We start from the raw sequence: 26991 nt of genomic DNA, 5'->3' as shown, positions 1-26991 counted from the left end.
ATCCCGGCTGCTTTCTCCTTCCCCAGCACGGCGCCATTCTTTTGGCACTGGATCCCAATACCTGCGTACGGGCGGGTTGAGGGGCTGGGAGCCCCCGGGGCAGAACGTGGGGATGGAAAAGGAAAAAAAGGAAAAAAAAAAAAATAAAAGGAAAAAAAAGCGAGGCACGTCCCCATCCTTAGAGCCCGTTAAAGCTGCCCAGCACCGATCACACGGCAGAGAGGCAGCAGGGAAGGGCTGCGTCACCAGCACAGAATGTGGTGCTCAGGGTGGAAGGGCTGCAGTGAGAGCAGAGCAGCTGAGTGCCGCTGAGTGCCACCGCCCCACGGCACACACACTTTTCTTATTGTTATTTGCAAGCCAGCCTACATTTCCTGTGCTCCTCGCAGGGCCGGGTTACCCGGAGCCGCTCGCTTTGTGACCAGATACGCCCCCAAATACCCACAGAAAAGACAAAACAGGGAAGTGGAGCGGAGCCACGGCAGCACGGCCTGTACCGAGCACTGCCCAGCACAGCCAACCACCCCCCACATCCCGGGGGGACACCGTTTCCCTTCGGATCCCACCCCGTGGGCAGCTCCACGGGTCAATAGTGGGACCCGGCTCGGCCCCACGCCCCGGGGTGGCCGTACCTCTCAGGATGCTGATACCGCCCAGGAACCTCCTGTATTCATTGGGGTCCATGGCGCTGCCGGGTGCCCCGCGGCTCAGCAGGACTCATGGGGCTGGCGGCGTCCCGCAGCGCTCGTCCCGCCACCGCTGCCCTTTGGCCACCGCAGCCCAGCCCTGCGCTTCCTGATCGAGGACTGCGCCGAGATCTGCCCTGGATGAGGCCACCCCTCCTTCTTGCAAATGAGCCGCACGCCCGGCCCCCACCACCTGCCCCGGGCAGGGGTCGAGGGATCGGATGTCGCGTAGGTATTTCAGGCTGGGAATGGGGGGAGGGGGGCAAAACCCAAAAGGCCACGAGGACCACAGGCAAATCAACGGGGAAGGGATGTGCATTCAGCACATCACGACGTGCAAGGTGCTGCAACACCCCACAACGCACCCCGGGTCTGCACGCACCACCAGGAGCCCAGTGCCACCCACGAGGCCGTTGTAGAACCCAGAAGGAGAGCACTTGTTTTGTTCTGTAGGACCTGCTGGCAGCAGGAACCACCCGCTGTGACACGGGGGAAGGTGCCCACACACAGCGCCCAACCCACAGCGAGGGGCTGCGCCAGGAGCAGCACTGAGAGCACCGAGTGCCTCTGCAGCCGGGGACAGCATGGAGCTGTGCTGCTGCCCGAGGAGCTGAGCAAGCCCCACTGCACAGCCCTCCATAGGGATCCTATGGATGCAGCACCCCTCGGCGCTCACCCTGCCTGCAGCCCCACACTGAGCAGCCCTGTGTGGATCCACACTGCCCACACACACCCAGAACCGGTTGGCCCAGCTGCAGGCAGGCACACATCAGGTGTTTTCCTACCAGAACCCCAAAAGGCAGCTGGCACTTCTGATCCCAACAGCTGCTGAACCACCAACAGCCAAAATTGCTCCCAAAACTCCAATGGGAAGCACGGCTGGGCAGAAAGAGGGTCTGGGTTACACCACTGCCCTGCACAACCAGAGCACAGGGCTGCCAGGTTTGGGGAGCTGCAGCCTGAAAGGATGAACCGACCCCCAGCCATGGGGATGGAACCCTGCGTTCATTCTGCTGAGGGGAAGCAGAGCTGATGAGCAGCTGCGTGGAACAGCACATCCAGCACAGCACAGCATTGCACCACGTGCACCCCGGGACCCCCGGCTGCCATTGGGCAGCACGAGGAGCAGAATGAAGTTGCTGCAAGAAGCCGAGCTGTCACCACTATAAATAGCACAATGGAATTTTCCTCTGGAAAAAGAGAGGAGAAAAAAAAAACAAAACAAAAAAATCCCCAAAAGCTGCTTCATGCTGACAGTGGGGCTACGAGAGGGGAAGCGGGAACGTGGGGACAGAAAGCAAAGGCACAGCCACCACCAGGGCTCTGCTGCAGGATGGGGACACCAAGCACTGAGCCACCATCCCTCCGTCACCGCTCTGCCCTCAGTGGCCTCATTGCTGCAGTGGGAACAAAGCCCAGGGACTGGGTGCAGAGCAGCTCAGCATCCAGCTCAGCACATCCCTATTCACTTCTCTCCCTTCCTGGGAAAGGGGAGAGGTGGGATGGCACCGCGCTGGTCACCCAACACAGCTCCAGCAAACCCCAAACCACGGGCACAGGACACGACACAGCACTCGCTGCAATCAATGCTCCAATTCCCACCAGAGCTGTCACCTTCACTTTGTCGCTTTGTCCCTCTGGGCAGTAAAGGCAAGAAGTGCAATGGATGCAGCCAACCCCACCACTGCACCCTCACCCCATGGGGTGGTTTGGGGAGGAACAGAGCTCCCCTCCTCCCACCGCAGTGGGCTGAAGGCAGCGTGGGGCTGACGCCGGACCCGATCCCCAGCATCCCGGCTCCTCTCCCCTTGGGAACGCCAGGAATGCCCGGCCTGCAGAGCTCTGCAGCTGGCCTGGAGCTGCGTGGCCATGGGGACGGGGCATGGAGGGAGCTCACAGCCCCAGCCTGAGGAATCCCAACCTCCCCAGAGCAACAACTGCCTCGCACCAGGAATCGCAGGCATCTCGAGCAGCCAGGGGGGGAGATGTCTGCACGTGCAGCGCATGGAGCCGCCTGCAAGGAGAGCGGTGCAGGGATGGCCACACGCTCCCATGGTGGTGCTGTGGGGTGTTGGCATCACAGCTCAGCCTGCACAAATGGGAGCTGCTCCTCAGGAGAACTCTGGTAGCAAAGCTGCCCAAGGTCAGCCCTGTTGCAGCAGCCTCACGTCCTTCCTCCTGCAGGGAGGGCAGAAGCTCTCCTGGAGCTGCTCTTTTCTGCTGGGGACCTTTTGCCAGTTTCAGTGAAACAAAAACAAACCAATAACAGAAGTTGCCCCTTTGGTTGACCTGGAGTGTGACTGGGCTCGAGAGTACCAGGAGTTTGCCCTCCTGCCCCCACAGACAAACAGGACTGGGGTCCTTGCCCCAGGAAGGCAGAGCAGGGGATAACCACTGGGAGGCTGCATTGCTGTGCCAGCACTGCTGGGATGGGCTCCATCAGCTGCCACCATCCAAAACTGAGCTGCAAGAGAGGAAAAACAGCACAGGGAGAAGGGAGCGTGGCCAGGGACATCAATGGGTCCATTACCATGGGCAGAGCACACAGTGCTCACTGCGGGGCAGCAAATGGGAAATGAGAAATGGGAAAAGAGGCGGCCAGGCTTCATTCAGGGGGAAACAACATGAAGGCATTGAGTTCCAGTCATCACAGAGCCCAGATCCTACTGATCCAGATTGCTGATAAACAGCAGAAATTATGGGGCAGATGGAATTCCTGGAGCTGCAGCACTGTGCCTGCAGGGACAAAGCACACGTGAGCTCCCTGCCCCACGCCAAACAGCCCCACAGCCCCATGCATCATTGGGGCCAATTCCCTTTCAGCACCTCCCTGACAGCAGAGGGGTCGCAGCCCATCCCCTGCATCGGATGCTGGGAACATCCCATAACGCACCCATGGTCTCACCTCACCCCACCCACAGCCAGACACCAAATGCCCGCAGCCCCTTGTCCATGGGAAGCCCTTGCTGCAGATCCCCCACCCCGCATGGGATGCATCCACACACACAAAACCCCACAACCCGGCTTGGAACGTCACCTCCCCAGCTCAGTACCACAAACATCCTCTGTGCCTTTGGGAGCGAGCACAGCTCAGCGGGCTTCCCCCAACCCGGAGCTGAGCATGTCCCTGAGCCCTGGCCGCATGCCCAGTCCCCCAGACAAGCGAGGGCAGAGCTGAGACATCAGTTCTGGGCTTCCAGAGAGGAAGGAAGGAAGGGGAGGGAGGAGCCGCAGGCAGCACCCAGCAGGGATGCTGTGAGTGGGGATGCTGTGAGTGGGGATGCTGCGAGTGGGGATGCTGTGAGTGGGGATGCTGTGAGTGGGGATGCTGTGAGTGGGGATGCTGTGAGTGGGGATGCTGCGAGTGGGGATGCTGTGAGTGGGGATGCTGTGAGTGGGGATGCTGCGAGGCTGGCTGCTGGGGACATGGGACAAGGACACACAGTGCAGTGCTGGGCAAATGACCGAGTGCCCGAGGGGACAGCAGGGAGTCCATGGGGACAGCAGAGAGCAGAGCCATGAGCAGCTCCCAACCACTCACCCACCAGCACCCAACACAGCTCCTCTGCCCTGAGGGTGGCAGCCAGGTAGGACGAGCTGTGCTGTGCTCACGTGGAGCCCACAGGGCAGGTCGGTTTGGCTGTGCCGGATGGGGACGTGCAGTGCAGGTGATCAGCCCTGTCATTACAGCCACGCCGCTCCCCATGCCCGGCATGTCGTCACCGCGCTGTCATCGCACCCAGGGCCCCTCCTTGCCCCGCAGCACTGCTTGCCTCATCCTCCATGGAAAACACAGCTGGGATTCAGCCCCGGTGAGGTGGTCTGCGATGTGAGCCCACAGCCCTGCACAGACCCACCCAGCTCTGCCCGCTGCTCCCCTCTGAGCAGCAGTCGGTGCACACAGCTCCTTCCTGGGGATGCGATGGATTCGAGCTGACAGTGTCGGCTCAGCCCCACACAACCAGAGCTGACTTGGTGCCGGCGGCCACAGACCACACCTGGGGCACCCAGACGTGAGCAGAGCCCACGGGAGCTCCTGCAGGGACAGGAGGAATTGGAAACCGCAGTCCCTGGCGGCCCAGGGTTTGTTTTAGGTGCCTATACAGAGATTCATCACCCCTGGTATTCAAGCAATGCCATCACAACACTTCCAGGAATCAGCAAGAAAAAAAAAATCCCTTTTATTCACTTCCCTCCAGGAGGTCGACGCACTCTGCTCCGCTCCCACTGCACTGAGCCCAGAGACACAAAGGAGAGCTCTGGGTCGGGGCTGGCGGGCACCCAGCAGCCGGGCAGCAGCTCTGCATCCCCTGGGAGGGAAGGAGAGAACCGGGCTCAGCCCCACACGGCACCGTGCCACCAAAGGAAGGAGCGAGGAGGCCCCGCCACTGCCGGGATGAGATCAAAGCTCCTCGGCACCAGGTACCACCAGCACCGTGTCTGTGCCAGCAGTGAGCGCAGCGCTGCCGCACACAGCGCCCGGCGCTTTGCTCCCTGAAGCACGTTGGCATTGTCCTGCAGAATGGCACAGAGCAGCACCCAGCGCTCAGCACGGCGCACACAGCCACGGCTCTGTTGTACAGGTGGGGCAGCCCCAGAGGCCCCACTGCGTCCCACGGAGACGATGACGGCACCTCGAAGGCAGCAGAACGCCGGGCAGGCGAGGCAGGGCGCGTCCTGCCATGGGGAACACAGCAGCTGCGGCTCCTGCTGTCCCACCGCAACCACCAGCAAAGCAGCACAGCACACTGAGGCTCACAGGTCCGGCTGTGCCAGCAGCAGCCCATTGCAATGCATCACCCTCCTGACCCCCATGGCTGCCCATACAGGAGATGCCGGCACCTCCCTCTGCCTCCCAGAAGCAGAGCCACCGGCCCCAGGGGGCATCTGTGCCATCTCCACTGTGCAGAGCCCCACGCAGGGGCAGCTCCTAAGAAGAGGAAGAAGCATTTCCTTCCATAGCGCTGCCCAGCCCTGCCGGCAGCTCAGCCCTCGTGCAGCTCACACTCATCACCGCCGAGGAATGATGTTTATCTTTGCAGGATGGAATGGTAACGGCAGCTCAACAGCCACAGCTGCCATCCCCGCACCTTCAGGGCTGCCCACCGACCCAGCAGGGTGCAGGTGGGACCTGGACACACCATCCAGCTGCCTTCCCCAGGGCAGAGAAGGAACAGTGGGAAAAAAGAGCTCCAGGCACACGAGGAGGCTCCAGGCAGCTCCGTGCCATGATCCTTCCCCTCCCTGCACACAAGGACGCCCTCAGCCCAGCAGCACCGTCCCCTCCATAACAGCAGGTCAGGGAGATGCAGAGACACCCGTCCCCTGCTGCCCCAACCCTGATGCACAGAGAAGGGAGAGGAAATAGGGAGGGTGAGGAGATGGACGGGGAAATGACTGGGAGATGGATGTGCTGACGCTACAGCTCTGAAGTTCCACCCGTGACCCCCCAACACATTAATTATCTTGAAGGGCGGATTTCACCAGGATTGATTAGTTCATGTTCCAGCGCTTCGAGCACAGAAATGCAGCACCGGGTGCACCTGGGCAGTCAGCAGAGCCCTGCAGCGTGGGGCCGCGCTCCGGCAGTGATGGGAGCAGGGCCCAGCCCCGTGCTGGGTACTCACATGCAGACCCTTCCTCCTGCTCAGAGCCCCCATGTGCATTGCGGCAGCACATCCCAGCACAGAGCCCCCCCAAAGCTCCCCCACTGCTCCCGGTGCGATGCTGGGAGCGCGTGGCTGCACGTCCCAGCATGTGCACAGCTTCACCACCCAGCAATGAGGCAACGGGGCTGGGCCGAGCCCCTGGGTGTGACAGCACTGGGCGCAGCTGGGATGCTCACCCACTGACTGCAGAGGACCCCGTGCCCCCAGGGGAGGCTGATGGAGACCAGTTCAATCTACGTGCACACGCTGAGGGCAATGGGAGCCGCAATCAGTGCAGTGCACAGCCTGCAGCCCACACACCCCATCCCCACTCCCACCCAGGACCGGGGTGCAGCTGGATGGCTCAGCCCCACGGCTCAGCCCCACGGGGCGCCCACGGCTCAGAGCAGCGCAGTCCGGCAGCAGCGCTGCACAACACCTACCTGGCAGCCCAGTCACGCTCAGCATCTGAGCTGCCTACACCAGGAGGCTGATAAAGGAATCGCGGGGATGTGCCATCTGCTTAACCCCTGCTCTGCAGCTCCAGAGCAGCTCCACAGCCGGGAGACAGGCACAGCGCAGCGGGGCCCATCGGTCCGGCCATAGGCAGAGGCCCCACTGCTCGTTTGAAGCATCGAGGCCATTTTTCATTAAGCAGCTCAGTGCAGAAAGCTGCTCCCCGTGTTTGTGGGGGCAGCACCGAGCGCCCACCTGCCCCGTGCTGCCAGCCCGAGGCCCATTCCTGAACGATGAGACGTAGGAGGGATGAGCCGGGAGGAACCTGAGTCCGAACGGGACAAGGAGAGCCCCGCTGCGGGGACGGGAGGCGGCCGGCAGCCCAACAACCCCCGGATCGGTGCCGTCCAGCAACGGTGAGACCGGGGGGAGGAGGGGAGCTGGGAAGGGAAAAAGGAGCAGGAAAAACTCCAACAGACTCATTTCCCTTACACTGAAACATCCCGTGACCCAACACCGCCAGCACAGCGGCGCGGACACCCCGGCGGGTATTGCCAGGCGGGGCCGAGGGCGCGGACACGGCGCGATCCGTCCGTGTCCGGTACCGACAGAGCGGAGCGACGGGGCGCACGGCGGGACACACGGCGGGACACACGGCGGGACCGGTTGGGTCGCACGTTGGGTCGCACCGCCCCGCCGACCCCGCGGCGCATCAGGACGGATCCGGGCGGGGAAACGGGGACAACGCGCGGCCCCGGGATCGGCCGCCCCCGGTACAACGGCGCGATAACGGAGCGATAACGGCACGAGCACCAGAACGGCACCGACACGGGGCGCGGGGACATTGTACAGCGGGACTGAGCACCGGGACTGGACACCGGTTCTGCTGGAATCCAGCCGCAGCGCGGAGCCGCCCGCCCCGCGGTACCGCAGCCCCGGCACCGGGACCCGCGGGCAGCCCGTTCCAGCGCCGGGCCCGGCGGGCCGCTGTGTGGCACCGTACCTTTATAGCGCTCCAGCACGTCCTCGTAGGCCTGCACGAAGTCCTTCTCCTGGCTGCGGTCGGCCGGGAGCAGCCCCGGCACGTACCCGGCCATGGCGGCCCTTTGTGCCGGGCTCGGAGCGGCGGATCCCGGCGTTGTGCTCGGCTCCGCTTCCGCCCCGCGCCGCCCCGGACACGCCCACCGGCCTGAAGCCACGCCCACCCGCTCGAGGCCCCGCCCCCTCCCACGCCGCCCGCCGATTGGCCCCGCCCGCCCCCGGCCCCGCCCCCTCCCAGTTGCTCCTCGCTCTCTGGCGCCCCCTGCCGGACACGCGGTGTCGGCGCCTCCCGGGGGCGGAGATCAACCCCCATCCCCCGCACCCAGCGGGCATCCCGCCGTCCGTTCATTTCCCCGCACACCGGGGATGCCGCGTTACCCCCCCGGCCCCGCCCCCCCCCGCTCCCGTGGGGCGATTCCCGGGTTCGGGGCCGCCGTAGGACGCGGCTTTTTGGCCCCGGTCGCGCCGTTCTCATGGCAACCGGGGCCGAGCGAGCGGTAACCGCGGCAACGCACAAAGCCCCGCAAACAGCGACCGAAGGATCCGAGGCCCCGGGGCCGGCCCCGCTCCCGGCACGGAACTGCGGCACATACGGCACATACGGCACATACGGTACATATGGTACATACGGCACATACGGCACATACGGTACATACGGCACATACGGCACATACGGTACATACGGCACATACGGCACCACGGCCCTGCGGCACCTGTGCCCCGCACACGGAGCTCCGCGCTCACGGGGGTCGCGGTCCCTCCCCGGGATCCCCCCGGCCGCCCCCCAGCTCCGCTCCCCCCGCACACGACGCGCCGGGCGCCGCCGACGGACAAAGGAGCGATGCCCGCAAACGCGTCCCGAGTGGGGGGGAAACCGCCCGGTATCAGCGCCCAGCGGCACCCGGTACGGCCCAGCGCCGCTCCACAGCCCCAGACCCTGAGCCGTTGCCCCAACACGGTAAACGAGGGCTAAACGTGTTTGGGGTCCTTGAAGAGCGGCCCCATCACCGCCGCCGTCACCCCCAGTTACACGCGGCCCCATCGTGTCGCTCTGCCCCGCCTGGGACGCCGCCACGTCCCCATTTCCTCGCTCCGGTGGCCATAGAGGGCACCGTGACCACCCGGCCCATATTGACGGCGCGGTCCCGGCGGTGCCACCGCGCTCCCCCGGGGCACAGAGAGCGCTGGGGGGGCTGCAAGGGGCTGAGGGCCGGGCACGACCCCGGCGCTGTGCCCGCAGTGACCCCGCCCCGCTCACTGAGCCCAACCCGGACACAAAGGGGCCGATCCCCCCCGGGTGCGGGGTGAGCAGTTGTGTAACACAAAGCTCCGAATCCACATTTCAGCTCCTTTACAAACCGCTGACACCAAACTGTCTCCGACTCTTTCTTCCCGGCTCGGCTCTGTCTGTTTGCACCGCGCGAGTTATTTTTAATGGGAAATCTGCATGAGACCGGATTCTGTGACATTTCTTCGCCTTTAATCACGGGTTGGATCGACCCAGCGCGATGATGGGCGCTCGGCATCCCCATCCCGGTGCCCGCAGCGGGGCTGCGCGGGTGGGACGGGACCGGGGCGGGACGGGGCGGCTGTTGGCTGCCCGCGGCGCTGCCGGTGGGGCCGGGCCGCGCCCCACGCATTTGCCTCCCCCCGGTCCCAGACGGCGCTTGCAGAGCCTTCATTTGAATCAACTGGTTCTTCCTGCCCTGAGCACGTGAGAGCGCACACAGCGCCGTGTGCCGGGGCCGAGGCCGGTACTGGAGCGCTGGGCGAGGCGGGGGCTGGTGGGCACTGAGGGCTCGGTCTCGTGCTTTCCCATAGGCAGACCAAAGCCGGGGTCTGAGGTTTCCCTGGGGCTCCTTGGAGGGGTTTGGAGGTGCCAACATCCCAGCACGGCAGTCAGCATCCTGCTCCTCCACCCTGAGAGCCCTCAGGGGAACTTGGTGCCATCAGCACAGTCAGGGCTCAGCGTGGCCCTTTGGTTTGGCACCGGCTGCCCCAGAAGCCATCGGGGTGAAGGAGCAGCCCCGGCACGCAGCCAAACCCGGGAGGAAACCCCAAACCTCCCAGGGCGAATTCCTGCCTGAGTCTGGCCAGGGGCATCGCTCCAGCAAGGAGCCGCTCAGCCCTTATTGAGGCCTAACGTCACCCCGTGAGCTGCAGAGGGGACCCCTCATCAGCTGAGAGCAGGACCTGAACCACAGCCATGATCAAAGCCACCACGGAGCCAAACCTCACCGCCACCAAAGGCCACATCCCCCTGCCCTGCGTGGGGCTGTTCCCCCAACTCACCTGTGAGCACCATTCCCAACCTCTGGGCACAAACACACCCAGAAATGCTTCCCATCCATCCCAACCCGTACCAACCGGCAGCCAATGGCAGCTGATGGCCACCACACCAGGGTCACCCTGGCCACCTTTTCCCCAGCACCACGGAGCTCCAAAGGGGGCATCCCGTGCTGTGGCTCCATGGGGGGCAGGGACGGCTGCTACCGTCACCTCCAGCACCGCTGGGAGACCCCACCCCGGGCTGCGTTACCTGCAACTCTGACGACCGCCCTCTCGGCGGGGTCCAGCACCGAGTCCTGGCTCTTCCGCTTCTTCTGCTCGTGCAGGGGCAGATTCCAGGGCAGGGTGTCCCCGGGGGGGCACGGGGAGAGGCTGCCCGAGCGCTCGCTGCGGTACGACCGCTCGCTCCTGCACGACCTCTCGCTCCGGCACGACCGCTCGCTGAGGGTCTCCTCGTCGGAGGACGACATGGCCCCGGCGCGGGCAGCAGCCTGCGGGAGGAGCGAACACCGCGTGACAACGGGACAACGGCGGCTCCCTCCCACCGCGGTCGCCGGGGGACAGAGGAAGGACCGTCCCACCACGGCCACGTCTCCCTCGTGTCGACGTCTGCACGCCCTCCCGCATCGGGAAATCGGTCCTCCCGCCGCTCCCGAGCGCTGCCTCAGTTTCCCCCATTGCCGGGAAGCCACTGCCCCGGGAACGGGGCCGGCAGCGCAGCCAGCCCTCCGCCCAAAACCCACATCCCCGGCACCGGCTCGGTGCCACAAAGCACAGCGCAGCCTCTGGGCTCCATTTCTTTGTGCTCGGCACGAGCAGAAGCCATCAGACCCGCGCTGCCCTTTGTACCTGGGATTTTTTTTTTCCCCTCCGAGTGGGAGCAGCCTTAAAAACCCCATTAATTGTGTCAGGAGAAAATGGTAGGGCTCCCTGCAGCGAGCAGGGGCAGAGCTGCGCGGCACACACACACACGCTGGGCAAATGAGCACCTTGCATGAGGCGTATTTAAAATCATCCCCATTGTATCCTCTGTCTCGAGCAGGGAAATGAACCCGAAACGAGTGGAGCTCCCACAGCCGCTGTGCCACAGCCCTCCATCGCGCGGAGCCTTCCCTTATCCCCATCATTTCATCAGCAAAACGCGAACAAAGAGACCCCCCCCCAAAAAGGAAAAAAAAAAGATGGAAAGAACATGAGGCTGGGGATGGCTGGGGATGGCTGCCGTGCCTCATTCACCCCCACCGAAAAGCTGCGGAAAACGCATCCCGGCGTGCGGAGCGTTGCGGGGCCGGCAGCGTTGTGCGGGGCGACGGAGGTGCGGGGGCAGCGCGTCCCCATCGCCGCCTTTCCGCGCTCCATCCCCGCTCTCCGCTGCCGCCCGACTCCGCTCCATCCCCGCCCCGCAGCTTCTCCCGCCGCATCCCGGTTCCAGCTCACCCCGGCTCGGTGCGGGCAGAGCGCGGCGCTCCCGCTCCGCTCTCGGTGCGGCCGTTCCCGGCGCCGCCGTGCGCTCCCGGTACGGCCCCGCTGCGCTCTCCCCGCTCCGCCGCTCGGCGCCTCCCCCGGCCCGGCCCGGCCCTGCCCACCGGGGCGGCAACGGAGCGGCGGGGGGGGGTCCTGGTGCCCGCCCCTGCGCCAGCCCCGCCGGGCATCTCTACGTTGGGCCACCCCACACCGGGCGTTCTTCAGGGCAGCCCCAGCACCGCTGCTGCCCCAGAGTGCCCCCATCCCCTGTGAACCCCAAGTCCCAGCGCCCCCCTCCCCTACACGCGGCCCCGTTCCCAGGGCCTCCATAGGGCACCCAACAGCCCCCCTCCGCCCCCACCTCGCACAGCCTTCCCCCGATCCCTGCCTCCCCCCAGCAGCTAATTACAGCGCTCATCGATCAGTCGCAGCGGTGCCGGGAGCACAACGGGGCCATGAGCGGGGTGCGAGGGACAGAAGATCCGTGCCACGGCCCCGGGCCAGTACAGCTGCAGCCGGGGTGCTGCAGGCAGCCGGGCCTATCGCCCCTGTGCCCCGGGGTCTGGGCACAGCCACCCGCTCACGGCATTTCTCTCCAGTAGGTTCTCATCTCTCATCGCAGTCTGTCCCACGGTTACCTCCCAAGCTCCTGGGGTCAGGGGCAGGCGATGCTGAGCACCCTGCAGCCGTGAGAGCTGCGTGTTTCCCTCCAGCTCAAGGCACAGCAGGGAGGGGAACTCGGCCGAAACCCACCGAGGGCAGATGCCCAATGTACATCCCCAGCACGGCCGGGTACAGAGCCCAGCGGGGATGGAATCACATGCAGGGCTGAGCAACCAGCGTTGTCCTGCAGGATGTGTCCCTCTGTCCCCTCTGCTCAGTGCCACACACCAGGGCTCAGCCCCATCCCTTGTGGAGACCTCAGAGCAACCAGGCAAATCTGCACCATATTAAATCCCAAATAAATGAGGAGAGGTGGCCAGGAAACGCTGCCTGTTCCAACCTGCACACATTGCACACCCAAAATGCATTTCCAAGGCTCCCTCGCAGTGTGTCGTTGTTGATCTGGATTATTTGTGCTGCAAATCTGGGTTAAGGCCACGTGTTGTTTTGCTGCATGGGGATGGGGAGTCGTTATTATGGGCTGGGGGGGTGGGAGCTGCAGCACTGACTGCACGCATCCTCCTGAGCCACTCCATCCCATTCCGGCAATGAGGGATGGGTTTGTGGATGGACCCATTGCTGTGCCTGCGGTAGGACCCCTCTCCCTCATCAGAGCCTCTGCTGAAGCCTGCAGCCCCAGCTGCCTTTTCCCTGACTTTGTATCAATTCTTCATCTCCCATCTGGGGCTGCAGGGCTCTCCTTCCTCCCCAAACCCCAACAGACTTCAGGTTGTGGGAAGGAACAAGGGAGGACCTCAGTGGAGGAGAGCTCTGGGAGTGCAGTGTGGGAGCAGCACCCAGCGAGAGGCTCCTGGAGCTGCAGTTTCAGCTCATCCCGGCCCCTCTGCCTCCATCCCCGCTCCTCTCCAGAGATGCATTTGTCTCTCCACGAACTCAATGTTTGTCATCGGCTCCTTGATAACCTCCCTTATCAGCCCAAGCTTCCCACTCGGCTTTTAACTACGAGGTCTCAGCTGCTCTCCATCCCCACTGCTGCACCGTTTGCCCCCGGCTGCATTCACAGCTACTGCAGAACAATTAGATTTTGGATCGGTCTAAAGAGCCACTTGGGAGGCAGAAGTGTTTGGATGTATTTCAGCATCTCCTCTGACATCTGGGCAGCTCAATTACATGAGTCACTCCTGACAGCAGCAACTCGCCAGGGTTTTGCTCTGCACTTTTCTCTCTCGCTGGAGAGCAGCCTCTGTGGGCTGGCACAGGTCCTACAAGGGGCAAAACCCCCCGGGATGGCACCGTGGGCCCCTCAGCAGAGCCCAGCCCTGCCTGCTGCAGCTGGAACCACACTGCTGTCATCTGCTGCCTCAGTGTGGGGATTTGTGAGGATCGGGAACCTCACATGCTCTACCTGGATCAAAGATTAAGCATTAAACCCACAATCACTGGTATTAAAACCCTGGATTAAAACACAGACATCCCCCCTCTCAACTTCCAGGTACTCCACTGCTTTAATGCTGTTACAAAACTGTGCTGAATTGGGAGGGTCTGGGGGGAAATCTTCCTTCTAAAAGGGGAAGCACATTGATGCGGGCAGCCCCAGCTGCCAGAGCTCCAGGGCTGCTGCCATCAGTGCATGTCGTACATTCAATGGATGGAGCTGACATTACAGAGCAAAGCTTCCAAGCCTGCGTGGGGGGAATCTCACATGGATTGAAAGGGTGGGAGAGAAACTGAGTGTGGATGCTGCTGCCCAAATCCCAGTCAGAGAGGGCACAGCACCGTCAGCTCCCGGTCACCCCCAGCATCAGGGCAGCATTTCAAGGGGGTCAGAAAGAAAGACAAGGTCGAGCAGAGCTGCTCCAAAGGAGACATTTACTGGTCAAAGCAATGACACCCAGTGCTGCCATTGCTCCCTTTGCTGTTGGCAGAGCCCTCCCCAGCACTGCCACGTTATGTCTGCAGCAGAACCCATTGCACTTGGTGCTCTCCGTGCTGTCACTCCCATGGCTGCAGTGTCGTGTCCCCGCAGGTCCCTCATGGCCGTGTGTCCTTCTCCCCCTTGTGGCACTCGGGCGGGCTGTACTTCCCCTCCTTGATCATCTTGTCCCGCTGCTCCAGGATCTTTTTCAGCCGCTGGGCCTGGCACAGCACGGGGACAGTCAGAGAGCACAACACACGGCGTTGGGTCCTGAGGACCCTGAGGGCGCTGTGCCCCATCCCGGTGCCCCCAATACAGCCATATACAGCCATATACAGCCATACACACCCATATACACCCATACACAGCCATATACCCCCATATACCCCCATACACACCCTATCCCCCCATACATCGCTCACCGTCTTGGTGCGGTGCATGCACTCCATGAAGTCCTGGTACTCGGGCTGACACTCGCGCTGTGCCCGTGTCTGCCCCAGGCCGTGCCCACATTCCACCCACTCCCGTTCGAACGCGTGGCACGCCCCGGCCATCCCGTACGGCTGCGTCGTGCTCTGCCGCAGCAGCCACCGGTCAACGTCGATGCCCAACTGCCGCTGCAGGTCCCAGAACGGCATCGTGCTGTTCCTGGTGCTGTGACCCCGCTCCCGACACTGACCCTATTGCGGCACCGCCGTGCGTTCGAAACCGGCCCCGCTCCGCCTCCCGCCGCCCCGGCCCAACGCCGTCCTTCACGGGGCTTTTGCGACGCTGCCCGCCGTCAAGCGCGACCGCAACCGCGACACCCGAGACGCGCTTAACGGCGGAACCAAAGAGACGGGGGCACGAGCCCTCCCTCCCTCTCTCTCTCTCGTTGCGGCGCCCCCTGCCGGCACGGAGGGGAAACTGTCCGCCGCGCCCCAGCGCCCCCTTCGGTCTGTGCGGCACCGCCGAGCGACCGCGCCCCGGGTCCACGTTGTGCCGCAGCCCCCGCTGCTCCCCGTGTAATATCTTACAGGGTCCCCGCTGCCCCCAGTATCCTCCAGAAGTGTTATTAGGGCAGGAGGGTTCGTTAAGGCTCCCAATGAGCCGCAGCCACCCCCCATCAGCACCCACAACTGCTGCCCGCACAACCCCCCGCGCCCCGGGGCACCTCTAAGGCTGGGGACAAAACGCTTTGGCATCCCCGATGAGCACGGCCTCGTTGTGCTGCTCAGCCCAGCCGGATCTTCCACCGCCTCAGGCACAGGGAGGGCAGGGAACGCCAGGGGGGTCCTCGTGGCAAAGCCCGAGCCAGGTTCAACACCCATTTATTACCATAACACACAGCACTGTACGAGCAGGAGGAACAGGACTGCGCCGTGCTGAGCTCTGCCTGCAGCCCCAGGGGAGCGGGGTGATGGCGTGGGCTCCCCCTGCTCAGATGATGCCGGCTGGGGTGAAGACTGGGGGGACACAGAGGGACTCCACCATCTCCCATCCGCAGGACAGCGGGGTGCAGCTGCTCTCATGGTCATCTGCTGCTGGCAGCTTCCCCTGCAGGAGCTGGACGGCTTTCCTGCAGCAGAGATAGGAGGGAGCAGGCAGCAAAATGATGGTTACTCCAGATCTGCCCCCTCCCTCGGCAGAGAGCCCAGATCATGGGCAGCTCAGTGTCTCCCGCTGGCAGTCCTGCCCTCAGCCTGCTCACACAGGGCTCTCTCTTACCAGGCCAGGCGGGACATGGCATAGGTGACGTGTGGCCGGGGACACCCACCGCACAGGGACGACGTCGCAATGGTGTAGGCACCCATGTCCTGGAAGATCAGCCAGTCCCCGTCCTGCAGCTCAGGCAGCTCCACATCATCTGTAATCTGGTCCTCTGCATGGCCCAGGGGACCCCTGAGGCTGCTGCTGCACAAGCGCTGCTCCGGGCAGGGCTTCTGCAGGGGACAGATCATGTGGCCACATGAGATGAGGGCATCTGCACTATGACACCAAGCAGGTTTATGCAAGATGAGAATGCGGCCCCATAACAGAAGAGATACTCCTAAATTTAACCCAGGTGGCCCCAGAAATGACAATGGCAGCAGGGTCCCTAAGAAGCCAGGGACCAGCTATTAGTCCCAAAGTGCTCTCGGGGACTGCACAGACCAAAGCAGATCTCACAGCACAGGAGAAGCCACACTGCTCCGCAGGGCTCCCCCCAGCCAGGCTGGATCCTCACCTTGTGCAGCAGAGGTTTGGGGCAGGGACCGTCAAACAGGACAGAGCTGAAGGTGCCATAGATGCCATCGCTGAGGTGATAGACGAGGCTCTTCTTGCTGCCAGACTCTTCCCCTGGAGAGCAGGGAGAGGCTCAGGGGCACAAGGGCACAGGGGCAGACCCGTTCCATGGTCCCACTTACCATCAGAGCCCGGCTGCTCCACGGGAACCTCTTCCTTGCTGGTGATACTGGCTGCAAAGGTGAAGGCTGAGGTCACGTAGTATCGCCCCGGGGTTGCAACAATCTGCACCCCACATCCTTCTGGGAAATACGTGTCCAGGGCAGAGTTTATCACAGCAGCAATCTGGATGGGAAGATGTACCCGGAGTGAGCTCAGTCAGGCTGCTCAGTACAGGGCAGGGAGCCAGCTCCAGCCTCAATCTGCCTGCCCAGAGCCAGCACTGGGAGCCACACACCTCCTCAAACTGGGCTCTGGAGTCCTCGGTGCCAGGAAACCCCCCTCCGATGTCCAGGAGGTGCATTCGATAGCCCAGCTCCGCGCCCACGTCAAACACCAGCTGCGCCTCTGCAACAGCCTGGGCAAAAACCTGGGGCTCCAGGCCGTGTCCCCCAGGGTGAAAGCTGAGGGCACAGACCCTGTTCAGCAGGGCTGCCTGATCCGTGGCGGCCCCTCACTGCCAGACCGTGCAGCCCTGCAGTGCTCTGTAGGCTCCTGAATTGTAGCAGGCAGAGCTCCCTGCAGGGCTGCCCAACCCCGAAGGGACGAGGGCAACACGCCTTACCTGACACCAACAACCTCCACATCTTGCTCCTTTGCTGACTCCAGCAGGCGTCGGCAGGACTTGAGCGTGGCCCCAAACATCATGCTTGGATGGGCAGAGGGGCTGGAGTCAGCAGCAATACCCAAAAGCATCCTGCACAGCAAAAAACACTGCTGAGGAGTCTTTGGGCTCCCCACCACCCCACAGCCACCTCTCTGAATCCCACCACAGCCCCCCCGTCCAATGCTGCCTCCAGACTCTGCATCAACACCCACCTGGCTTGTGGGTGGCTCCGGGCCACCTTGCCCAGCTCCACCTCGTTGTCGAAGGTCATGAGCTGCACACCACAGCTGGCTGCATATCTGATGTGGGCGACCTGCTTGCAAGGGCTGCTGTAGAAAATCTTATCAGCAGGGACCCCAATGCTTTGAACTTCTGCAATCTCTGTCTGCAGGGAAATAGTGCATGTGAGGCAGGTCTTTGGGAACAGCGCTGCTGTGCTTGGCCATGACTGGCTACGGGCCCCAACCAGCTCGTAGCCATCAGCTTGACACCGGCTGAGCCTGCCAGGCGGGACAACGGGGAGACAGACGGGAGATGTCGGTCAGAGGCAGCGAGCCTGAATCCCCAACCAGGACGGGCATTTCTGGGCTGTGCTGCAGGGTTGTGGCAGCAGGGGGAGACTCCTGCTGCTGTACGTGTTGGCTTGTGAGTGGAAACGTGTAAAACGAGGGTGACCTCGGCCAGTCTCCCACCAATGCCCAAAGGATGCTCATCCCGAGCTGCTCCCCCATACCTTGTTGGCACAGGCAAAGCCTGCTCCCAGCTCAGCCAGCAGCCGCATCACCCCCCCGCTGCTGTTGCACTTGACAGGGAAGTAGGGCTTCACACGGGGCAAGGCCTTCAGGAAGAGCAGGTGTTTCTTCACAATGTCCCCGAGGTCGGCCACGAAAAAGGCTTGTCGCTCACCCTGCAGCAAAGCTGAGGTGAGCAGCAGTCGCTGCTCTGTGTCCAGCTCCTCCCAGGAGGGGGGGGTTAATGCAGAGCACAGCAGAGCTGCCCTCCCTCACCGTCCGGCACAGCTCCACCAGGGTGCTCTCCAGGAGGTCCCTGCTGGTGAAACCCTCCTCCACCATCATGAAACTGGACTCATTCAGGTACCCGTTCATGGTCAAGGTGTGACAGCACTTGAGTAAAGCCTCCTCTAGTAGTAGGTTATGGCTCCTAAGAATGCAACACGCTGGGAAAAGAAAGGAAGTGATGGGGCAGAGCTCCGGAGCCTCCAGCAGTGTGTGTGTCCCCACCTGCCCCCCAAGTGCCCCCGGGCCCCACACAGGGCTGTACAGGGACCACCACCCTGGGGGGAGCCCTCTGCTGTTATCCAGAGCAGCAGCTCAGTGCACCACTAGGGTTCAGTCGTGCTCTCCAGGGGGAGGAGGCACATTTCCCTGCAGTGCAGAGCTGTGTTTTTGTTCACAGCAGCTGTCTTTTTCAGCAGCAGTTCTGGCACCAGCGCCATGGAGCAGCACAGTTGTGTTTCCTGGCTCGCACAATTCGTGGAGCAGCTTTAGCAGCCTCTTTCCTTAGATCCAGCACATCCCATAACACAGGGAGCTGTAGACCAACACAAGCTCACAGGAAACATTTCCACTCCAATAGGCCAGGTTTACCACGGGCTTTTACAGGAAAATTGTCCCTCTGAACAGGAGCAAGCAGGAGACAAAGGTTTCATTTCTCAGAGCTGAACAGCAGCTCCTCCTCTGCAGGGACCTACTTACAGCATTACAGATAAGCACTGGGAGAAAAACCACCCTGAGCCCAGAGCAGCAGCGTGTTGTAACACATTGAGCAACATCAGCAGCAAAGCCCAGAGCTGGGAAAAGGGCTGGGAGGCTCTGAGAGCTTTATACTTATAAAATGAGATCAGCTCCTCCGGCCTTACCCTTCACCCCCAAAGGCCCCATTACTGCCCACTGCTGAAACTCAGTGCCTCCAGGCATTGCCCTCTGTTCCCCTCCTCCCTGTGCCAGGCAAGTCAGCAGCCCCCCAGGAGCTCCCCCACGTTTGGAAGCATGTAAACAGACTATGCCCACGAGTCTCCCACAAGAACCAACTGCCCTCAGCTGCAGCAGTTCATCCCCTACAGCACAGAGCAGCCAACCCTGCCCAGAGGGGAGCTCCACACCCTTCAAATCTCAGCACCTTCTCCTGCTCTGCCTCACAACCGTGGCCGTGGCAACCGAGCCCGGCCACCCCATTGGCTGAGCCGCCTCCGAGCATCCTTCATCCCTTTCCCGAAGCACAGCCAGCACCATCCCCCCCCCCGCCCACCCACCCCCTTTGGCTGGGGCTGCCCCCTGCAGACACCCCGGGCTCTCACCGCCTCCTCGTTGCTCTGGCAGCTCATCCCCAGCAGCACAGCACGGAGCTCATCCCGGAGCTGCTCCCGCTCGCAGCCCGGCCCCGCTCTGAGGATGCTCGTGGCTGCGCGGGGATCCTCGGGGGGAACAGCGCCAAAAATACCAACGGAGCTTCCAGGGCAACCGGCTGCGGGCAGATACAGCAGAGCAGCGCTGCCTGGGGGGTGTTGGCAGGGGGCGATGTCAGGAGCTGCCCCTGCCCTCCGTTGTGCTGCTGCCCGTGTCCCCAGCAGCAGAGCCGGCTCTGCTAAGCACGCAGGTGCCGTGTCCGCCTTTGCCTGCATTTGTGCGCTCGGGAACGGCTCCATTGCTCCCTCCCACTCACAACACAAGCTGAGCGGAATGTTTTTTTTTCCTTTTTCTTGTAAATTTGCAACTCCTTCTCTCTGGTCACTAAGAACACAACACTCAGAGCATGGAGGAGACGAAAGGAACCCAGAGCCTGCATAGCTGTACCATAGTCATACTCAGCACAGGCTCCATCACGGACCCCCTTAGCAGCCATGTGCAGGGAACACCCCCCCCAACCCCATTCATGGCGCTGCCCACGTATCCCCGCCCGCCCGTACGTATCCCTGCCCACTCGGTGCGTGTCCCCTCCCACCACGTGTCACCGTGACCCTGTTGCTCGCTGTGTGTCGGCCATGGCTCCCAGCGCTCAGTCCGGTGGCCGCGGGCAGTCGCCGGGTTCTGGGCTCCGCCGGGGGATCCGCGCGGTGCTACTGGGCCCGCCCGGCGCCGGGAAGGGCACCCAGGTGAGGGGGGGGCGGGGCAGAGTGCGGAGCCCACGCGTGGGGCGGCCCCATATGGCCCGGCTCTATGGGCCGGTGCGTGGCAGCACCGCGGGGGCGCCGGGTGCGGCCTTTGGTCTCGGCTCCCGCAGGGTTTGGAGCCGTGTGTTCCCATCCCGCTGTGAGTGGGACGGGATCGGGGCCGGGTGGGTCTGGAGCCGGGGGGGCCCGTCCCATGGGGGCGAAACTGCAGCGTCCCCTCCTCGCACAGAGCCGAGCTGCTGCCATTGAGATCACTGCTGGGCTCTTACCTGCAGTGTGTCCATTGAGATCACTGCTGGGCTCTCACCTGCTGTGTGTCCATTGAGATCACCGCTGGGCTCTCACCTGCTGTCTGTCCTTTATTGCAGGCTCCCAAGCTGGCTGAGACCTACTGCGTGTGCCATCTGGCCACGGGGGACATGCTGCGGGCCATGGTGGCATCGGGCTCCGAGCTGGGCAAGAGGCTCAAAGAGACGATGGATTCGGGGAAGCTGGTGGGTCGCAGCAGGTGCTGGGGGCGGGTTGACAGCACTGTGTGCTGACAGAATGTGCCTCCTTGTCAGAAAACAAAGTGACAAAGCACAGTGTGTGCAGGGAGGGCAGGCTGTGGGGTGAAGGTGAGCTTCTTATTACCCTGCAGGAGGAGCATCCTATAAAAGCATCCTCCCCCATCACGCTTCTCCTTGTTTACCAGTAACCTCTGTGCCCTGCGTTGATCCTTTCTGTCATGGAGCTTTCACACAGTTCCAGGTCTGGACCATTGTGGGGTTGTTGACTTTCTCCTTCCATCTGCGTTACAGATTTTCTGTTGCCTGTAACTGTAACGACAAAGTGGACTTAGGAATGTTGCTGTGAGAGCGTAACATTGTAGTGCTGTGTAACAGCAGTGTGACATTGTAATGCTGGGCAGAAGCCACTTGTGTCCCAGGTTTGGGCTCTCCCACACATTTCAGTCCTGGAGATTGAATTATCTCTCAATATAACTTAGATCCCCCGAGGGGCAGCAAACCATGGTGAGCTGCCCCACAGCTGAGCAATGTGGGCAGATGTGGGGCATTGCTGCCAGCTGTCACTGCCTTATGATGCCCCAAGGAGAGACTGCAGGCTCAGGAACGAGGTGGCGTATGTCCAGCTTTGGCTTGAAGTGTGCATTGCAACACTGAGTCTGGTTGTGAAAGATAGGGACCTTATCTGGTGAGAGTGCTGGTATCTGCCACATGTGTGAGGGTGCGGGGTGCTGTGCTGCCGTGTCCTGGTGCTGTGCTCTGCCTGTCTGATAACTCAGCTGGAAGCACAGCAGCACTTGGAGCCAGGATGTGTTTTTTATGCTCAATTATGCATTAATCTCTTCCCTGAAAGGGGTAATCAGGAAAGCACAGAAGTGTAGTTGCTTTACCCAGGCTGCTCCCCACCCATGTGCTTCCTGGTCCGGTTTATGTGCAGTGACAGCCTGTTCCTGACTCCTGCTGGGTCTCAGCTGTAGGTACAAAACAGCACCAGCTGCTGCTGTGAGCTCTGGGAACAGGCACCTATTGCTGGGCTGCAGCACCTTCTGAAATGCTGCGGCACAGAGAAGGCACCGATTCCAGAGACAGACTGAGGTGGTGACGTGGGAAGAGCTGCCCAGCAGGGCCAGAGCTCGTCAGCAGCTATTTGGGCATTTACTTTCACACATGGTTTACAAGCATCAATGAGCAGCTCACACGCTTTGCCCTTCCTGGCCAGGCCTGCTTACTCAGAGGTGTGTGTGTGAAGGTACAAAGTAACAGGAAATGAAGGTTACGTCGCTATCAGTGGTTGTACTGGGAATTGGCTTTAAAAAAAGACCTGTAGGGAATTTGACTTAAGGTTGGCTGCCCATTTTGAAACACAACAAAGCTGTAAAAAGGCTCCGGTGCTGGCACAAGTACAGCCGCTCTGTGGGCAGCTGTGTGTAAATCCCTGCTGCCTGCCCTGACCATGAACCCACCTCTCCTCTTTGCAGGTGAGCGATGAGATGGTGGTGGAGCTGATTGAGAACAACCTCGACAGCCCTCCCTGCAAGAATGGCTTCCTGCTGGACGGCTTCCCACGCACGGTGAAGCAGGCTGAGATGGTACATGAGCTGCTGCTTCTGGGAGATGGGGAGCCCTTGGCTTGCATCTGCCTCTCTGAGCTGGGTGTTTGCTTTTGCAGCTGGATGAGCTCCTGGAGAAGAGGAGTGAGAAACTGGACTCCGTCATTGAGTTCAGCATCCCCGACTCCCTGCTCATACGGAGGATCACAGGACGGTAACTCTTCTCTCCCAAAAGCTCTGGGCGTTCCTAGTTCATGGGAGACTGTCCTTGTTTGGGATCATTTTGGTCTTATCACAGCACTCAGACCAGTCCTGCAGTGAGCCCTGTATTAGATTTCTGCTCTGTTTGAACCTTCCATGCCTGGGCCAATCTGAACACTGCCTGTTGCTGATATGAATCAACAACCCTGGTGACCCAGCTCAGCCCTTAAGCCTGCTGTCTGACAGCTAATGTCTGTGCTTCTCTAGTGCTATTACTTCTCCTTTATGCAGGCTGTCTGGGCACTGCCGAACCTCCTGTTTGGGATCAGTCATGGCTGTGCAGGGACACAGATGTCTCCTGCTGTTTGCTGTGGCTCTGCCACCTTTGTGTTCCCCTTCTCCATTTCCTAGTGCAGCTTCTTTTTTTTTTATCCCACGCACTTAAGTGGCCATTGGTACCAAAATAGCTCGAAAACGTTCTAATAGAGAGAAGCTGATTGTGTTACTGCAGGTTTTCCTGTGCTGATGACTGGCCGGTTCAGGAGCCTCATCCTGGCACAGGCCCCCTTTGCTGACACTTGCTTTCTGTCTTAGGCTGATTCACCCAGCAAGTGGCCGCTCTTATCACGAGGAGTTCAGACCCCCGAAAGAGCACATGAAGGACGATGTATGTGAGCTCTGAGGCCACAGCTTACATTGCTTTGGGTTTAGCTGGTGCTTTGCAGCATCCCTGGAAAAAACTTCTTTCCTTCTCTCCTACCTTCTGTCCCGCCTTTCTGGGGAGCTTGGGGAACTGCCTGGGCAGCCAAGGCCAACAGTACTGCAGGGAGCGAGGCCTAGAGGGATGAGTGAAGGGTACGGCTGTTCTGTGGAGCCTGGGCTGTGCCACGTCACAACTTGGTGGCCTCTGTCTGTAGCTGAAGCTGCAGTGGGTCACGGCTGCTTTCCCTCCTGGGGAGCAACTGTAGCTGCCATTTGGTCTTGGGGCTCCTTTTAGCAAGCAGAATGGTGTGTGAGGGGAAGACCATCGTGCTGAATCCATTTCTTCAGTGACGGCTCTGGGACTTGGTTTGGCTGCTCTGGGTTCACACCGATCTCCCATGCTGACCTGGGGACTCGCCTCTGCAGCGCTGCAATGTGGCCAACCTTGGAGGAGGGGAGCAGGGGTTGTAGCCGCGCAGAGAAGGGGGGAGTGCACCGGGCTGCAGCTAGCTGGAGACTGTCCCCTTGCTTCTCCCAGGTCACTGGAGAGCCCCTGATCCGCCGTTCGGATGATAATGAAACTGCCTTGAAAACCCGCCTGAAGGCCTACCACACACAGACCTCCCCCCTGGTCTCCTACTACAGCAAGCGAGGGATCCATACTGCGGTGGATGCCTCCCAGTCTCCCGATGTGGTGTTTGCTAGCATCCTGGCAGCCTTCTCGAGAGCAACATGTAAAGACCTGGTTATGTTCATTTAGGGCTCCGTCCCTGGATGGAGCTCGCCCTTGTCTGTCTCTCTCCATCTCTGTCTCTCTGTCTCTCTCTGTCTCTTTGGGGCCTGGGAGAGTGAAGAGCTAAGTAGAGTAGAAGAGGAGGGGATGATGCAGCCCGAGACAGGACTTTGCTAATTCTCTATTAAACAAGCTGTTAACGGTTTCCATCTCTGTATGTGAACGTCAGTCTGTGCACATGAGGGCGATCCGGCCCCTAGAGGTCGCAGTGTGACTGAGCACCAGCTGTCACAACTGAGCTCTGCACCCTTTGGGTCCAAGGGCTTTGGTTTCATTCTAGAGCTGTAGCTCCCCAGAAGCAGCTGTACTTCCAGCTATTCCTGGCTGCTCCCCAGAGGATGAGCAGCAGTGGGAGGCAGAGCTTGGCTGTGTGTGCAGCCTGCTGCTGCTCAGGGCTGGGTGAGGACTTGTTTCCATTGAATGCATGTTACCCTGTGGGACAGCAGGTTCCCCAGGAGCACAGTTTTCTCTCTGTTCTGATGCTGCTTGTGGGGCAAAAATAGGGTGAGTGACAATGGGGGTTTTCAGTTTCTTGTTTGTGGACTCAAAGCTTGTCCCAGTTCAGGTGTGGACTCCAATATAGCAAATATTGGTGAGAGGCTTCTTTTTCAAGGAAAAAAACCACCCCAAACAACGTGAAGTCTGTGTTCAGAATGCAGCCTCTGCAGCCATTTGTTCTGTGGAGAACAAGAAAAGGACTTGGATGTCAGCTCTATTCCTGCACCCTTCCCTTGGCTTTGGCTGAGGAGATGAAGGTGTGTTGAGCTTCCCCTGATCCCAATGTCTAAATAAAGCCTTATTGCAAAACATGATTTTTCAAGGCCCAGGGGACGGAGTTATTAAGCACTGGCCTCACGTGCAGTTATTAAGCACTGGCCTGAAGGCAGCCAGTGGCCCTTTTTGTGAGCTCATGGAAATTTACTTGTTTCTTGAGCAAGTCCTGGCGGCCCATTTGTGCTTTGTGCTTGGACATCTCAGAGCTGTTACACCACCGTATACAACCTTGCGAGGCTGGTGACAACCTTTGCCCCATGGGCTTCCAGCCCTGCCTAGAAGATCTCACTGAAAACACAGATTGGCCCAGATAGAACTTCGTCCTTTGGCCTTACATGTATATTTACTGATTTACTGTTCCCAAGTCCTCTCTTTTGAGGAACAAGGCTCATCTCAGCGCACTGAGTTGTGGGGGCTGCGTCCAGCACTGGTGCTCAGTCCTCTGAAAGCCCTTACAGTTTTTCTTGGTAATTAGTCTGAGAATGACTCCTTCCTCACATGTTCTTCCCAGGACAACAGCCCTCTTCCTTTTCAGCAAACTGGAAACAGTGCTAGAAACTGCAAGCAGTTCATTTCTTGCTCTTGAAAACATGTGAGTGCACGGAGAGGGGATTTGAAAGTAACCAAGGGTGCTGGTTTCATCAGCTGCCCGAGTTTCCCCAGGCAGCTGTTATCTGCACACTTGTGTTTCCCATGAAAAGGCAGCAGTGCCCAGTCTGCTCTGGGGCAGAGGAAAAGGTGTGTTAGAGCTGCTCTGCCTCTCAGTGATGTAAAGAAACTGGAAGCAGCTTTTATCTTGGGAGAATCAAAGGAAGCCACAGCGCCCTAATGCTGTCACAGTGCAGGGTTCCTGGCCAGTTGGCATTCCTGAATCTGGTTGAGGTTTCCACAACAAGAACAACACATTCTTCTACTCTCTATTTCTTTTTCTCCCCTGTGTTTGCTTTGCATCCAGCTCGACAGCCTTTTATGCCATGAACCATTTTGGTTTTTTCCCTAAATATTTTTTTTTTTCTCTGTTCCCATTTGTTCCAGCTGAGTGACTCCATGAACCAGATGAGACACCACCAAGCGCTGCTCACTGCTACGTCAGCCATTGCAGCCTTCCCCTGGTGCAGGGGAGGCAGGGAGGGCAGCTGGGAGGGGGGTTACAATTGATGGGAAGGAAAAAGGAAGTGATAAACAAGGGGGTTAGGGGTTGGGTTGGTTGTTTTTTGTTTGTATTTCTTATTCAGCAGAATCATTGTGAAGAGGAGGCGGCTTTCTTAGCAATCAGTGTTTAGGAAGGCCGAAGTATTGCAAAGAAGCATCTCTAGCAGTGACCAGGCCCAGGGCACTGACACTGAGCAGGTCAGGCGAGGTACCACGCCAGGCTTCTCCAGGGCTTTCAGGACTCGTTTTACTGGCTCTTAGAAACTGGAGGCTATTGAAGGTTTGCTGTGATTTCTAAAGCTGCTTCCTGTCAGCGAGGACCAAAATGAACAAATGACTTTTATGCAGTAGGAAAGGAGGAGGGGGGGAAAAAATAACAAAACCAACAACAAAAAAAAGGATGCTGTGGTGTTTTCCTGCAAGTTTTGTGTTTCTTGTTCTGCTGCATTCCTCCACCCCAGCACAGGCTGCTCCAGGTTGTGCTGCTGCTGAGCTGAGTGCTGCGCTGCCGGTCCACGCCTGCATTGGCAATCAGTGTCTTCTCTGTGATCTTGACCAAGCTGGAATTCATATCATGCTGAAGAAATGCAAAAGAACCTTTTTTAATTGACTGCACAAATAACACTTAATTGGTTTTTTTTTGCATTTCTTTCTAGATCAAATGGTGCCTTGTCTAACCTCTGAATCAATAATAAAATAACCCCTTCACATTTCGTATCTGTTGCCTTGTCCTTTTTGACCTGCGGACAGCGTGGAAGAAGGGAGGCAGGCGACGTGCTAACAGTTGAGGGGGTGGATCCTTTGGCCTCATCCTATCTCAAGGACGTTTCTGTGCAGCTAACAGCGTGGCTTGTGATTCCTTCTATGTTCTCTAACGAGCGTGTCTCAGTGCTTTATGTCACCATAGCAATGCTGTCTCCGGCTGACTTTGTATCTGATGCTTTCTTCCCCCAGAAAGGACCAGTTTCTTCGTCATAACTGGGTGCCTTTGCTCCTCAGCCACGCAGCCTCTCTGTGCTCTGATGGTTT

General features: G+C 60.3%; 4 protein-coding genes across 14 annotated transcripts in view; 1 reads left to right on the top strand and 3 right to left on the bottom strand.

Moving 5' to 3' along the window:
* MACF1 (microtubule actin crosslinking factor 1) overlaps positions 1-11628 on the bottom strand; it is a 108849-nt gene extending 97221 nt beyond the window's left edge. For 6 of the 10 annotated variants that reach the window (XM_015883404.2, XM_032448991.1, XM_032448992.1 and 3 more), the window contains exons 1-2: positions 11558-11627; positions 10371-10611 (exon numbers count right to left, since the gene is read on the bottom strand). In XM_015883404.2, coding sequence (XP_015738890.1) covers positions 10371-10590 — 220 coding nt within the window. In that variant the 5' untranslated portion in view covers positions 10591-10611; positions 11558-11627. Of the gene's footprint in view, positions 1-10370; positions 10612-11557 lie in introns of those variants that run through there. The other 4 variants (XM_015883401.2, XM_015883403.2, XM_032448988.1 and 1 more) reach the window with 3 other exon arrangements.
* Positions 11629-14058: 2430 nt separating this feature from the next.
* Positions 14059-14910, bottom strand: NDUFS5 (NADH:ubiquinone oxidoreductase subunit S5). The gene is made up of 2 exons (XM_015883558.2): positions 14546-14910; positions 14059-14344 (listed from the first exon to the last, which is right to left on the bottom strand). Exons 1-2 carry the CDS (start codon positions 14759-14761, stop codon positions 14240-14242), a joined length of 321 nt encoding a protein of 106 aa, XP_015739044.1. The 5' UTR covers positions 14762-14910; the 3' UTR covers positions 14059-14239.
* Positions 14911-15416: 506 nt separating this feature from the next.
* AZIN2 (antizyme inhibitor 2) lies at positions 15417-20038 on the bottom strand. Its single transcript, XM_015883554.2, has 10 exons — positions 19472-20038; positions 18162-18331; positions 17888-18061; positions 17367-17539; positions 17113-17244; positions 16786-16951; positions 16511-16673; positions 16330-16442; positions 15831-16045; positions 15417-15681 (listed from the first exon to the last, which is right to left on the bottom strand). Exons 2-10 carry the CDS (start codon positions 18258-18260, stop codon positions 15543-15545), a joined length of 1374 nt encoding a protein of 457 aa, XP_015739040.1. The 5' UTR covers positions 18261-18331; positions 19472-20038; the 3' UTR covers positions 15417-15542.
* Positions 20039-20107: 69 nt separating this feature from the next.
* AK2 (adenylate kinase 2) lies at positions 20108-26679 on the top strand. 2 transcript variants are annotated; one of them, XM_015883557.2, is made up of 7 exons: positions 20110-20266; positions 20653-20778; positions 22269-22379; positions 22460-22554; positions 23136-23208; positions 23782-23977; positions 25846-26679. In XM_015883557.2, exons 1-7 carry the CDS (start codon positions 20156-20158, stop codon positions 25851-25853), a joined length of 720 nt encoding a protein of 239 aa, XP_015739043.1. In that variant the 5' UTR covers positions 20110-20155; the 3' UTR covers positions 25854-26679. The 2 variants fall into 2 exon arrangements, with proteins under 2 accessions (XP_015739042.1, XP_015739043.1); XM_015883556.2 differs by lacking the exon at positions 25846-26679 and having other exon boundaries at positions 20108-20266; positions 23782-25269.
* The last annotated feature ends 312 nt before the right edge of the window (positions 26680-26991 follow it).

Source organism: Coturnix japonica, chromosome 23 (assembly GCF_001577835.2).
Source record: "Coturnix japonica isolate 7356 chromosome 23, Coturnix japonica 2.1, whole genome shotgun sequence".
In the NCBI taxonomy this organism is placed as follows: domain Eukaryota; kingdom Metazoa; phylum Chordata; class Aves; order Galliformes; family Phasianidae; genus Coturnix; species Coturnix japonica.
The sequence above is the reverse complement of the archived record's forward strand: the minus strand, read 5'-3'. Positions and strand labels throughout refer to the sequence as shown.